Consider the following 14616-nt stretch of genomic DNA (forward strand, 5'->3'; position numbering starts at 1 on the left):
CCTCACTTTTTGTCCCCACAGGCCTATCAGAGACGAGAAGCTGCAGCTGGAGGCTGAGAAGTTCTTACTGAAGGTGAAAGACCCAGACTGAAACAGCGGTCAGAACTCCCACCCAACTGCAGCAGGTGCTGTCGCTTTCTGGTTTGCTCTAAAGATGGAACCTGGCAAGTGGTCATCAGCAGGATAACAGGCTGTTCATGCTCACCTGGTTTCATAGGCCTCATCAATACATAACAGACGGATACAGAAGGCATTGGAAGCTCCTCTGTACACTGGACAAAAAGCTCCTTCCTCCTCAGTTTCAAAGGGACGTGTCTCTGAGGCTTTCAAATCTCTGGTGCTGCCATCATCCAATGGCAGCTCAGTCTGGGAAACAGTGGTAGCCTCGTCTTCCTGCAACAGGAGCAAAGCAGAATTACAACTTTTCAGAAGGTATTTTCATTATTTAAGGTCTCTCCTCTCAGGGACCCTCTATTCCCTGTGGTGCCTGGTTGCCCAAGAGGAACTGGATGGGCAAGTTCACCCAAGCACTAACTGTGCCCACCTCCCTCCAGACCCCAGCCAGAGCAGGTTCTGATCCGTGCACCACAGCAGGCACATGTGGGCCCGTGCAGGGGACAGGAAATCAGCAGTACTGCCTGTCCTCATCTCTGCCAGCCTTGCTCCTTGGCAGCTCCTGGAGGGATTAGCACTGCTGGGCACGGCAGCATTACCTGCACAGCTGCATCTGGACCAGGAACACGTTCCAAGTCCCCACGTGAAACAGGTGCTGGTTTTTGATTTGTTTGGTTGCTTTCATCTTCACCTGAGTAAAAAAAAAAAAAAAAAAGAGAGACTAAGTGCATAAGGCTTAATAAAGTGAGTTTAACCTTCAGAACCACAGCAATAGTTAGAACAGGCAAGGCTACCTCTATCAAGAGATATATTTTTAATAACCACAGTTAATATAGACCCTCCTATAGCTGCTTGTCTAGAACTTCATTAGACCATTCAATTTCTAAGCAAAAATACCCCCAGGAATTAGTTGTAAAATAAAACCTGAACAAGACAGTTTGGAAGTAATTCTTAAATCATGTATTATATGTCAAATTTTTACCCCATCTGAGCTGAAAAAACAGGAGTCAGCGTATTGATTGGTTCTTAAACCCCACACCTGTCACTAACTCATTTTCTCGTGATCACAAGGACAAGCAAAGGCTCTTCATTCTCAGATTAGTTCTTCTAAAAGAACTGAAATTGAGATTAAGATCAACTCCCTAGTTGAGTCAGAACTCTTACTGGTGCAAAGAGGGACAAGATACAGGGACTTAAACTTGCTTCTCAATTGCTAAACCTAGTCAGTCCTTTGAATGCTGTTTTACTTTGTGTAGAAGTTGCTGCTCTTTGTCTATTTCCTCCTTTTCCTCTCAGAACTTCTCTCCTGTGCCACTCTCCTTCCATGCTGAAGGAACTGCTTGAAAGCACTTGGTCAGCCATTGCAACTTTGTGTACGGGTATGATTTTTGGGCCAAAAACAGACACTTGCTTGAGACACATGAGGAACTCCCACAGCAGTAGTGACCCCAGGCTTTGGTAAGCTTTTAGACACCAGCACTGTGAAAAGGAATAAAAGCAATCCACAAGGCACTTGACAACCAAAGCAATGGAAACCAGGTTGAAATCTGCTGACAAACCTTCCCACCATCCTCAGTAACACTGCAGTAACATTGCAGGCTAAGTCACTCCCACCTGAGCAAGGATGTTTTTGTGGGCAAACAGACAACTAAGGTGAAAGGATGAAGTTAGCCGTAGTTGTCATGACTCAATATTTAAACACAACTGCTGAGACACACATACACAATGCTACAGATATATATACACACATACACAGCATTCATACAGCATTCCTGGGCAAGTGCTTAAGCCAATCAACACAAGCACATCTTAGGGATATTATGTAAATATCACTATACACTGGGGTTTGCTATTCACTCCCCTGGTCAAGGCTAAATCTAGAGTGAGTATTTAAAATATTAAGAAACCCTAATAAAAATGTCTTGCTTGCTAGACAGCAGGAACTGCCATTCCAGCAAATGTTACACACTCCAGAGAAGGCAGTTCCCAAGTCCATGTGGTGAAGGATTATGCCTCTAAAGTAAATGTGAGAGGACAGTATTCAGAACAAAAAATCATCTGATAATGCAAAGGCCACATTTAATGTTATGGACCAAAATTATTTTAATCATCAACTTGGAAAAGAAATATTGAAATAGAAGGGAACCCTACATATTGCTCCAAATACCCACCAAAGTTACCAAAGCCAAGAGTCAGCTGTTGTCTTTTTAGCCCCTGAACCTACAGGTAGCAGTTCTGCCATTCCTTAAGTGCCACCTCACTAGTTTTGCTGATACATTCACAGTTTGGTTTTATATTTAAAGCTAAAGCCTGTTAATAAATTTTAACTAATAAGCTCTTGAGGTGTAGGTATCACTGCTGCAGAAAACACACCAGGCAAGGACATCCTTGCATTTGAAAGCTCCAAGAACACAAGGAAGTCGGTTTCTGTGCTCCGGGAAGAACAAAAAACAAAGTCTTCAGAACACAGAATTCTTCCCTCCTCTCTCTGAACCTTGCCTTGGGACACCCCCCTGGGCTACATTCACAGACAGAAGCATTTCTTCATACAGTAACGGGCATCTTTTTTTTTTTATAAGTACCTCAAAGGTTTAAAATAATTTAGCGAAAAGTATTTAGAAAAAACCCCATCTTTTATCTGAAAATCTGTTTCTCTGTCAATAAAAGGAGTGCAGACACGACATGCAAGGCAAGGAGAAACACTGGGGGGTAGAAGCCCTGGATTCTCTGGGGTACCACAGATGTGAGCCTTCACAGAAATTATCAAATGTCATCTTGATTAACCAGCTCCATTTCTCATTACAAACAGCCTTGCAGGTGTCAGAAGTTAATTAATACAAGTCTCTTGTTGTCATGTAAATATTGATATGTTGTTTCTGACTTTATAGTAAAATGCAAATCTTTAATGGCTCCCCCATCCACTCCTGTCAGACACGGCTGCATCGCTGTTTGCACACACGCTGCACACGAGTGACTGGGAAGAGCAGCAATACTGTCACACTAAATCAAGTAAGGACCACAAACAAAGAGAAAATTAAAATAATTCTGTGATTGCTGGGCTGTTAGCTGAGGTACAGTCAGCAGGATCAAGAAGTCAGTTCACCATGAGGCCTGATGAAAAGCCCTTGAATCATTCCCACTGCATCATGTTTTCTAGCAACTAATTCGTGATGCCATATAGAGTAACGACCAAATTACTGTAATTACCCTGAAACCCAAGTGGCATATCAGTACAGACTGTTGTATACTCTTCCATTATTATTCAGTATTACATTTTGAAAGGAAAAATAATACCAACCCGCGGTCTCTACTTAAAAGCTAAAGAGCTTGAGAAAGCATCCTTTTTAAATGTGGAAACATAAAAATTACTGTACAAAGGAATGCAGCTTGCATTTTAAATTCCCAGCCTTTGGATTCAATAAAGTAAAGTCCAGATCCTCTACAGATGTCAGGTCAGTGAACCTCCACTGCCTTCACAGCAGGGGACAATCTGGCAAGTGTCCAATGCAGGGGCCTGCAGAAATCCTGCACTCACCAAAACAGCTTCGTGTGATCAGCCATGGGTTTGCAACAACAGCCTGGACAGAACTGACACCAGAATAGATTTCAAAGATACAAGCCAGCCCTTATGTTGGAAAGGCTTGACAATGAACTACTGGGATGCAATTCCCTACATTTACAGAAAAACCCAACCCACTCCAAACAAGACAATTTTATTGAAGATGTAATTTGAAAAGAGAATTAAGAAGTCAGAGGAAGGGAATGGTGCTTATTAGTTGGTCAGTAATTTTTTTTACAGTAAACTTAGTTCTTAAAATAGTGGGCTTTTTTCTTTCTCTTCTTAATTTAAAAGAAAAAAAAAAATGAAACATTACCATTTTTCCAGAAAGTTTTCATGAATGAATACTGAAGTGAATTTTAAGTCACAGGTCATGTAGTAATGAAACCCAAATCAGAGGCAAAGAGCTTTTCATTCAAACTGCTTGAAAAATGCAGACTTAGTTTAGGGCCATAAGTCAAATAGGTAACAAGCAGCAAAAACAAAAGCTGCTTATCAAATAGCCATCCTATAAAGCATATATTCTCAATAAGCCCTAAGAGATTTCTTGTGACAAGCTCCTGCCTTATTGAACAGGTATCAGAAATCCAAGTAATGGTAGTGCATATTTGATTTGTCTCCTCTTTCCTTTCTCTGAAATTCCACTACCACAGCCTTTAGTTTCATCTCTCCTTTTTGGCCACACTGTTTGGCAGGTATAAACAGCAACTTACACTGTTACAGGACACCAACACATATTCATCTTATAATTGTTTATATTCTGAAGTGTGCAAAGCTACAATAATAATACTATTACTATTACTATTCAGTGATAACAGTTAATGTTCCTGAGCCGTATACAGCAAATTTTACCATTAAATTTCTAGTTGCTCTCTCTCCAGAAATAGCACCAGAGCCAGGTTCTCAGCTTATGATATTCAAGTTTTTTCCCAGGTGTCAGATCATTAACGATTTGAACTCAAGCTACTTGAAAGTCTACAAATAGTTCTTTTTCCCCACAGCTGCTCTTGTCATTCCAAATAAGGGGTCTCACCTGAAGGCGACCCACAGCATTGTAAACTAGCATCAACCATCAAAACTAACATAGTTTTTAAATGGAGAGGGGAAAAGAGATAAACACACAGGATGCTAAGCATGCTGCTTAAGAAATTCCTGAAAAATCACTCAGATGCCAGATTCACAAGAACCTGAACACAACAACTGCTCGTGCTAAGTTTTTGCAGTTAGAACATGTCTCATAGATTCCCTAAGTAAAAAGTGTGTAACAGCTGTATTGTTGAACTGGTAACCACATACTCAGGGAAAAGCTCAGCAGCACAGAATTTGCTGCAGAACACAGCCTACAGCTTGCAGTCCCTGGAGAAGGAAAGCAGACACCAGGAACAGCCACAGGATGGGTAAGGCTGGGAGAGAGCCCTGGAGGTCACCTTGCCCAAGCCCCCTGCTCGAGCAGGGTCACCCAGAGCAGACGGCCCAGGATGGGGCCCCAGCTCATGAGTGATCTCTGTTCCTCCTCAGTCTCATTTCTGTTCCTACCTATGTCTGTCACCTCTTCTGAGCTGATACTGCAGGAGCTGCAGGATAGTACAGGAGACAGGCAGCTTCCTCCATCCTCTGTGTGCAAGATGCTTCTTTGCAGGGGAGGGGAAGTCCACAGAAGCAGCTCCAAGACCTTCTCCTCTCCCTTTTCTGTTCCATGACTGCCAGCTCTGAGACATCAGCTGGCAATGGCCCTGCAGCTCCCTGGTTGCCTTTTTTGCCTGCTGCTTTGTGTTCAGACAAGCAGACACGTAACCTAATGGTGGGGGTTTTTTATTCCATTACTGATAATTAGTAGACAGCAAAATGTTGCCCTTCTGCACAAAAAGCCCTTTGACACTGAAAAATAAAGACGACAACTGTAAATCATTTACGTGACACTTCTGTTGTACAAACAGGTGCCATACTCATGGGTTTTATCACTTGTGGTAAGGTGGCTGTAGACGTGTTGCTGTATCATGCCCAGGACAAGAGTAGAATCAAGAGACAGTCCCTGATCTCCCAAAATCTTGTAACCCAGGAGACTGCAAACAATAAGCACAGACAGCAGAAGCTGAACCGCAAGGCAATAAGACAACGTGAGTCAAGAGGACAACACACCAGACATGGGTAACCAGCTGCTCGGCTACTGACAGACAACACACCAGCAGACTTCAAAATTGGATCTTCACTGAACAGCACAACTGTATCTAACTGACAGAAAATACACCCCATGCTCCAGCTTTCTCAAACTTGAAGCCCATGTTTATCCCACAGCTGGCACAGGCTAGCTCCACACAAACAACAGTGGCTTCTGAGTCCAAGATCAGTTATCAAAATTCCCCTCCTGAATTAAAAAACCCCAGGCAACCTGCTGCAAGACAGATAGGTGAATTTGTGTTTTCTTGCTAGTAAACCTATATCCTTTTCTAACCTTCTGTACAGCCTACTCAGAAGCTAGACACTAACACACCTTGAATCTATCTAGCACTTTAGAATATGGATACCTTCTTGAACACTTGGCTTCCGTGGCACTCGGAGAACATCTTCAGCATGTTGTTTACAGAGTCCATGGAAAGGTCCTAAGTCAAAACACTCTTGAAACAAGGAAACATTCACTTGAGAACATAAGCTCATGAATCCTACTGCAGTGCCATCAACCTGAAATGTAAAAGCCTCGTCACAGAAGAGCCCATGATTTTAGGTCAGGACAAAAAAAAATGAACAAAAAACTTCTGAAACAAAAGCTAGCATTCCATCTCTGACTGTGCATAATGGAACAGTAAAAAGGAACTATTTCGGCAAAACCTAAAGAAGCTTTTTTATTTTTTTCCTTGTAATGTGTGTATTAGGACCTCTGAGGATTTCTAAGTCTCCTGTTAGCTATGACTTGCAAGGGCATTAAGTTTATATATATGGACCAAATAGTGACCTACTATTTTAGTAAAACATTTGTTACAGTAAATAAAAAATATACCTCCAAAAAGGCATCATTTGGCTTTAAGTTACAGCACAGCTGAACTAAAACCTGGATGCAGCTAGCTGTAATTGTTGACTCATTTTTGGACACTGCTTTCTAGCTAAAATTGTGCACAAACTAAAAAGTGCATTTTATTATCCTTTAAGATTATTCACTCAAGAAAGCAATTCTATATTATATACATGGTACCTAACACAGTACTTGGTGAGTATTATTTGCAGCAATTACAAGTGCTAAATACTTTTGAGTTCTGAAGAACTCCAAGAGCTGGTCTTCAAAACAAACTGCTCTGGCAAAATGTGAAAGGGGCAGCACCCCTGCAATGCTGAAACCCACAGTGCCCCGGGTGTCTGACTGCTGCTGGAGCTCCCAGCAGGCTGCAGTCCTCAGCAAGGCCCTCTGAGCACGGAGAACTGGCCTGCTGGAGGGTTTCTGGGTCTAAGTTAACACGAGTCTAGAAGGAAGTTCTTCAATTTTAGTACTGTACACAACTATCTGGTGAAACACACATAATCAAAATGTATTTTCTTTCCACCTTAATGCACATAATGAAAGCCTTTATAAACCTAATGAAAACTCAAAGGCTGCTTTTGTACAGCTGTTTTATCAGGCCATCAGCGCTCCAATAAAGACCCCAAAAAGTATGACTTTAATTTTTCTGCCCTCAAACAAGTGATTGTTTGTTTGCCTTGTTTGTGTAACCGACAAAGCTGGGGCACCACAGTTGCCTGGCTGCTATGTAATTTCAGGCCCAAGGCTCAGCAGAGGCTGATTAACCAATCCATCTACCATATGTGCAAAAAGAGGCTGCCAGCTTCATTCTCCGCAGGGAAAATTGGCATCCATCGTGGTTTGCGTGGAGGCGCCTTCCCGATCCGTGGCAGCAGCGAGGACAAACTCTGAGGGCCTGAAACACCTTTTGCTGGTCTCACATGGAGCTCTGAACATGCAACTGAAATGTATTATTTATAGCAACAGCCCTCTGCAATGTGCCATTACACTAATGGTGTATTGTTTCCCATTTGGCTCCCAATGGCAGTGATTACATGTTGCAGCTTTATAAAACCATTTGCCACAGAAAACAGACTTCAGGAATTAAAGAGGTTATGTTGCCTATCACCTTGCAATACCATGCACAATTACTAACACTGGAAAATCTTAACAGGAATTTTCAGTAGGATAATTATTACCACCTCTGTCTTATTTAAATTAATTCCTGGGTTTCTGTCTCCAATTCAGCAAAAAATCTGACTGTCTGAGCCAGGAGATGGAAAAAATCTACAGCATTTTAAACTGTGAAAGGATTACTGGCTACTCATTTTCTCTGGGAATGAAAACAGGTCACCTATGATGCACGCCACCCATGTGGCAACATGGTTTCTTCACGATGGTGAAGTGGTCCCAACTGCTTTAAAAGAATCCACATAAGAACAAGGAATTGCTACTTCATTTCTGAACTGGAGGTATCACTTCTAAAGACAGACACAAACCACACTGTGAAGGGCACCAAGTGGGTGCAGATCATGAGCTCTACCCTTTCACAGGTGAGCTGCTCATTTCATTCCCTGAGCTAGAGTGAGCTGCCACTCAGGACATCACCAACATCAGAGAAAACCAGAGCTCGTGGCAGACTGACCTCACAAACAGCTGCCTTATTTTCTTCATCTTGATGTTCCATGAGATCAACAAGGAGATGTTCACCAAAGGTTTTTCTCAGAGTCTTACTTTGGGGTGTCCAGATTGGCATGAGATCATCATAATCTTCCAGCCTACAAAAAAAGAGATTAGGTAATGTCCTACAGCTCTGCCATTAAGAGGTTCTGATGCTTCTCTTCTACTCCATTAGCATATGGAGAAATATTACAAATATCTGTTCCAAAGTCTGCACCCACAAGTAATTTCACCTAGAACACATCCCCAGAGCACACTACAGTGAGAGTTTCAGCACCAGAGGAGAAACAGAACCACTCTCAAGAGGCAGCACAACCCAACCAAGACTTGGATTGCCCAATGCACATACTTTTCTTTCCCTAACAAAATACAAGGGAAGCTCAGTTCCAAGTTCTCCTGTCTAAGGCATCTCAGGCCAGGTGGCCCAGGGCTTTAGGCCTCATTTAAAATAATTATATTCACTGAGCCCAATCATCAGGTGGTTAGAGTTGGCAGAAATCTCCAAAAGCTACATCAGTGCAATTTAGAAAATCAATTCTCAAAAACACTAAGGAAGAACACAGTGCCTTGCTGTACAGGAACACAGTGCTGAGCACTGGCTTCGTGACTTATTACCCACAGCAGTGCCAAGTCACCCAGCACACAGAGCCATTGTGCTTTGTAAAGTCAAGTTAAAGCTCCACCACTAAAAGAGATAGAAGGTGCCATTCCCACATCCCTCTGCCTCAGGAAAGGCTCTGAAGAGGTGGGCACCTGCCAGCCAGGCTTTATCTGTTCTGCTGCTCCACCCTGCTCTCCCTGACAGCATCTGGCTGCTACAAGGGGTGGTGGTGCCCTCACACAGACCCCCAAACGGCATGGATTTTTATTTAAACAGTCAGACTCTTTCCCACTAAACTGCTGTTCCTAGCTAAGAGCAGTATAAGTCTGAAGAAGTCCCAGTGCTTTTACCAAAGCAGTGGCAATTCATCCGTCACACACCCTGGGACCATGGCTTGAAGGCTGATGGCAAATCAGCTCCAACACAGAACTGCTGTCAATGACATGAAGCCACTTGTATTTACCTCTCAGAAAAACGCTGGAATTGAGTGGTGAAACCAACAGTTCTGCACCAAAAGCAGCAGAGAGAAAGCAGGGCTGTTCTGGGCTGCCAGAAGGAACAAACTGCAGTGCCAGGAAACCATCCCAGCTCCGAGCAGGGAGCAGGAGGGTACCTCGGCTATGACACCAACACAGCTGGAGACAGGCGGGCCCAGGGACAAAGGAATTGCATCAGGAAGAGTCACTTCAGGCCCGGGAACACGTTTATGTTTACTGGAAGAGACCCAGCAGCGCTGCCGTCCCGCTCGGGACCAGCCGGAGCCGCAGGCGCCGGGGAAACCCGTCCCGGGAGCGCAGCGGGAGCGCTCCCGCCGGACCCTCCGCACGGCCCGTCCCCGCTCCGCGGCCCCGCGCGGTCTCTGCCGCCCCCGCGCGGCCCCGGCCGGCACTCGGGAACGGGGCTGGGATGCGCACACCGCCTGCAGGGACCGCCGGGAACGGCTACCGGCGCTTCCCTCGGCCGGCACTCGGGAACGGGGCTGGGGTGCGCACACCGCCTGCAGGGACCGCCGGGAACGGCTACCGGCGCTTCCCTCGGCTGCGAGGGGAGCACAGACCTCCTCCTGCAGGGAGGACCAGGGAACTCGTGTTTTGCTCCGGGCTCCCAGCGCCCACGTAAGGAAGTGCCTGTATCCAAACACCTGTAACTTGGAGATCATCGTTCCACACAGGAATCCAGAAACGCAGAATAAACAGATTCTCACTGCCACTCTTTATACATTTATGGATTTGGAAGGAGCCTTAAAGTTCACATAAATGGGCAAAAAAGATTCTATTTCTCACTGTATCAAACATGGTCTGAATTCCCAGGCACTGGCTCCAGTGCAGGATACAAGGATAATCCACGTGATCTCCAGATGGTTTTGCTGCTCCTACGCACCAGAATGGAAGTGACCTCTGAATAAGATCACCTTTCTACCTGGGGCCAGGGACCTCTTGGATTTTGACCTTGTTCCTCCCTTCTCCTCCTCAGGCCATCTGTCAAGGCTCTCTTTTTACTCCAGTTACACTTGATCTTTAGAGTCTGCTCCAGCCTAAACAATCCTATAACTCTTGTCCCCACTGCTGGGCAAGGCCTGGGACGCCCGAGGCAGGTCTGGGGGGGGCTGGGATGGGATGGACAGTGACAGAACTGCTGCACAACCCAGGCTGGGCAGCACCACAAGCACCTGGCCAGCCAAGGCTCTCCAAAGTACAGAAAATATAGCACACCATCAATTACTTACCTATAGAATTAACTCAAAACATGCAACTAAAATGAAATTCCAAGAGCAATAAAACCCTGTAAAAACTTGAGTAGTTTACAATCTTCCTCTTCCTTCACAAGCAGTATCCCAAGGGAAAAGCTGGGGTGGGGTTTTCTATTATCAGAACTTCACTACTGCAACACAATTAACTAGTAGAGCAAATCTGCTACTGAGCTATCAAACCTCAAAAAAACTAAACTAACAAAGGGGTAACAGAATGTGACTGTATTCTATTTGTGGGGTGGATAATGGACACACACCTCCTGTAAAGGGAACACTGCGCCGAGTGCTCCAAGTCCCCACATGGCATTCTGCTCCACGGGGGACACAGCACGAGGCTACGCTCCAAGGTGCAGATGGCAATTCCTACAGACTGACCCCATGACAGTCAGTGGGGCTCCACATAAACCCACTCATCTCCCTGCACATTAACTGTAGGAACACAACTCTTTTCATTTTTTTTTCTATTTTTTAATATCTTTCACCAGTACCATAGTCTTAAAAAAGCTAAAGAAACCCTCCGAAAACCAGTAGCTTACCAACATAAAACACAGAAAAACTCCCCTACTGCAAGCACACGCAATGAGCTGCAAATCTGTGACTCGCACATGCTACAAACCCAAGAATGACAGATCTAGACAAGTTATCAGCAAGGCCCCTAAATATCAAAGCTTAGTGCGCTGAGTTCTGGTGCACACAACCGATACATCTCACATTCTAAAAGCCAGATGGAGAGAGGAACTCCAAAACTGATGGTTAAGCAAAGTATCAGTTGACAGCTGCTTTCCCCCCCTCTATAAGCAAGAGAAGAGGGAATAGAGATTACCCTAATCTCCTCTCCCTCCCCCAGAACATGTTGCTAGGCAGGTGGCTGGGGACAACTCTCACAGATGAGTCTCTAAGGGCTCCACTGGCCGTTACTATGGATGCCAGCCAGGCACAGAGGTGAACGCAGAGGGAAAGGCAAAGCATATTCTGCAAACAGAAATTAGCTGACCCAGAATCTACTGATGGACAACACTCAAGTATGAATATCACCAGGTACTGTGTAATTTAAGAGGAAAAACAGTTTTCTAGATAGTTTTCTAATAATAAAAGAACTAAAGTAGTTCAGTATTTGTACCAAACCACGGAAATCCCAGAAAAGATGGTATCTCTTATCAGGAATACTGGTATAGCCTAAGTAACAGCTCCAGTCACATAAAAGTCACATTCCATTGACAATATCCAATGGCCACCAAAAGAAAATACAATTTAAACAAATATAGTTGGAATCAAGACATACAGAAAGATTTTAAACACCTTGGAATTAATTAACCATTGAGATAGCATGAAAAGCTTTGTAACACTGAAATGTCCAGAGCTACAGCAGAATGGTGTGAAGTGTCAAAGGTCAGGCCTCAGGCTTTTTTCTTAAACTGCTCAGAACTCAAGTAACAGGATACCATGAGCATAGACTACAGCTATGGCATATATAAACTAGAGGAGCACAAGCTGCAGGTTTCCTCAGAACCATTTTGTAGAGTTAAATATGTGCAATAAAACATCTGACGTGTTTGTCAGAATCCAGCCTGAGCTGGCAGCATGAACCAGCCCATAAACAAAAAGGTGTGGCTTTACCAGGCAGAGATATGAGCTATGCCCAGTGTGGAATTACCAGTACAGAGCCCCCCCCACCCATGTGTGATAGTGCTCCAGGAATGCACATATCCCTAAGCTTCATTTTCCACTACAGGTACCAGAAATGCTAATTTAATCACAACTCTGCTACATAGCCACAAAGCAACACTTACATTCAGAACACGAAAAAGCAACTCCAGAATAAATCAATCAAATAAAATCATTGCTCCATAATACATTACCCTAGCTGCACTCTCCTCACTGTGAAGAGAAAAACAAGTGACTCAATGTGATAGATACAGGTTCTATTTCAACCACACCACAGGGAAGCATTCCCACAGTACCCACACAGAGAACCCCCAAGCCCCTGGGCCAGAAACCCAGCATTTCCCACGTCCCGGACACAAGGCTGGCACAGGCAGAGCAGTGTTTCAGCACAGACAGCAGGATTCACATGGCAGGAAAAACCAAGCCTGGCAACGGTCAATACACAGGTAGAGATAACAGGCAAGGCTGCTGGGAAAGGCATGTCTCTGCTTGGTGAGCTGCAGGCTGAGAGGAAAGGAGAAAGTAACCCAGTCTCACTGCTGTAATGGTATTTATGACTGGGATCCCACCTCAGGAGCAAGGAGCTGTTAAAGGCACACTGCGCGGGCATAACAAGTCTCTGCTCCAGTCTGTGGCCATCAAAACAGATGATGTAATGGAGGGAGAAAAGTGTTACCCCACGATTTTCTTAAGCTCCCTCAGCAAGGCTGAGGAGGCTGCTCCCCTGAAACATACCCAGACAAAGGTTTGGAGCACTTCCACAGAAAAAAAACATGGAAGAGAATCACTCTTCATGTCTGAATGACTACTGGAACTAGGGATTTTCAGCTCTTATTTAACTCCTTCAGATAACAGGCCTTCCTATCAGGCTTTGCTCAATTGTTCAGCATATGACATAAGAGAAAATTAAAATTAAAAATAAGTTGGAAGAGGCTTCAAGAAACCTGGAAACTGCACACACTACATCTCCAGCAGATCACAGAATAAACATCACCAACGAAAGTGTTCTTTCTACACAGCAAACTAGTTTTACAAGAAATACAATTGATCTTGCCATGAAGTAGAACGAAACCAGCATAATCCTAGAACTACTTAGGTTATAGCAGTAGAACTAGGGTATGGGTGCTGCAAAGCAGAAGAGAACACTCCTGCCACTCCCCCAGGCCGTGCCCCCAGCAGCAGAAGCCGCAGTACCTGGCCTGGCGCACGTGCAGCCGGGGGTGACACCGGTGCCGGGGGCACACGAGCAGGGTGAACTTCTTACCCACGGCTGATCCTACAGCAGGCGGCATCACTGCAAAGACACCCCTCAGGCCTGGCTCTGTGAAGGACAAAAACCCATCAGAGACAGGGAAAATTCATTATGCAAGCTTTAACAGTGATCAGCAGAACTGTTTGAGGAAAACAGTTTCAAACTTGAGATCGGGAGCACTTTGCCATCTGTGGTTTAAGCCAAGCAATGGAGCTAAAATGATAGCACTATAAACATGAGAGAATTGTCAATGGAGTCATCTAATTAATCCAGCATTCCAAACCTGAATAACCTTCAGAGCAATCAGAAATTGGTAGAATTAAATCCCTATGAAAATACTGCAGCCAATTCTCTATGCCACTGGAGAATCTGTCAGGACTTGTGACGCTGAAGGGAAGCTGATATTTGTTGCTGGTTGGGCTTGACAAAGCCCTTCATTCAGCTCCTGTTTTCCATAGTTGAGGTACCACTGCAGAGTCTTTTAGCATGACTTGGAACTACATGCCTAGAAACTGGCATATCAGAAAAGGTTCCAGCTCACTTCTGGAGAAGTCCAAGCAAGAAATCAGTCATTAAGTGCATGCTTGGTTTATTAGTCTGAATTCAGGACTGAAACTCCAAGCCAGGTGCTGTTCTTTGATTAAGATGTGCTTTTATCTTTGCACCTCTGTTTTAAAAGAAATAATCTGAGTTTCCTTCCATGCCTCCAACAGCCCCTCTGAGCCTCACTAGTGTCCTCTCCCCATCTGTACTTGCTTGGCTAAGCAAGACAAAGTGCCCAATTTCAATCTCTTGGCTCTGTTCAACCAGAAATCTTCACAAAACTTGCCGGAATTGATCTTAATCCTGTTTGATGTCCCGTTTCTGGCAAATTTAAAGACTGCAGGAAATGGACACACTGCTGAATGGCTGCTGGAGTGAGCACAGAACCACAGACACCTCCTGCACAAGGGATCCTCACAGGAGGATACTTTCAGATTGTGTTTTCCACATGGTTAGAAACTGA

At 44.4% G+C, this 14616-nt stretch overlaps 1 protein-coding gene across 1 annotated transcript in view; it reads right to left on the minus strand.

The window, feature by feature from the left end:
- Positions 1-14616, minus strand: part of CFAP61 (cilia and flagella associated protein 61) — a 106128-nt gene that overhangs the window by 85216 nt on the left and 6296 nt on the right. The window contains exons 6-10 of the mRNA XM_039385790.1: positions 13553-13679; positions 8308-8440; positions 6199-6352; positions 714-805; positions 206-393 (exon numbers count right to left, since the gene is read on the minus strand). Coding sequence (XP_039241724.1) covers positions 206-393; positions 714-805; positions 6199-6352; positions 8308-8440; positions 13553-13679 — 694 coding nt within the window. The remainder of the gene's footprint in view (positions 1-205; positions 394-713; positions 806-6198; positions 6353-8307; positions 8441-13552; positions 13680-14616) is intronic.

Source organism: Pipra filicauda, unplaced genomic scaffold (assembly GCF_003945595.2).
Source record: "Pipra filicauda isolate LSUMZ 115617 unplaced genomic scaffold, ASM394559v2 scaffold435_size564288_pilon, whole genome shotgun sequence".
NCBI lineage: Eukaryota > Metazoa > Chordata > Aves > Passeriformes > Pipridae > Pipra > Pipra filicauda.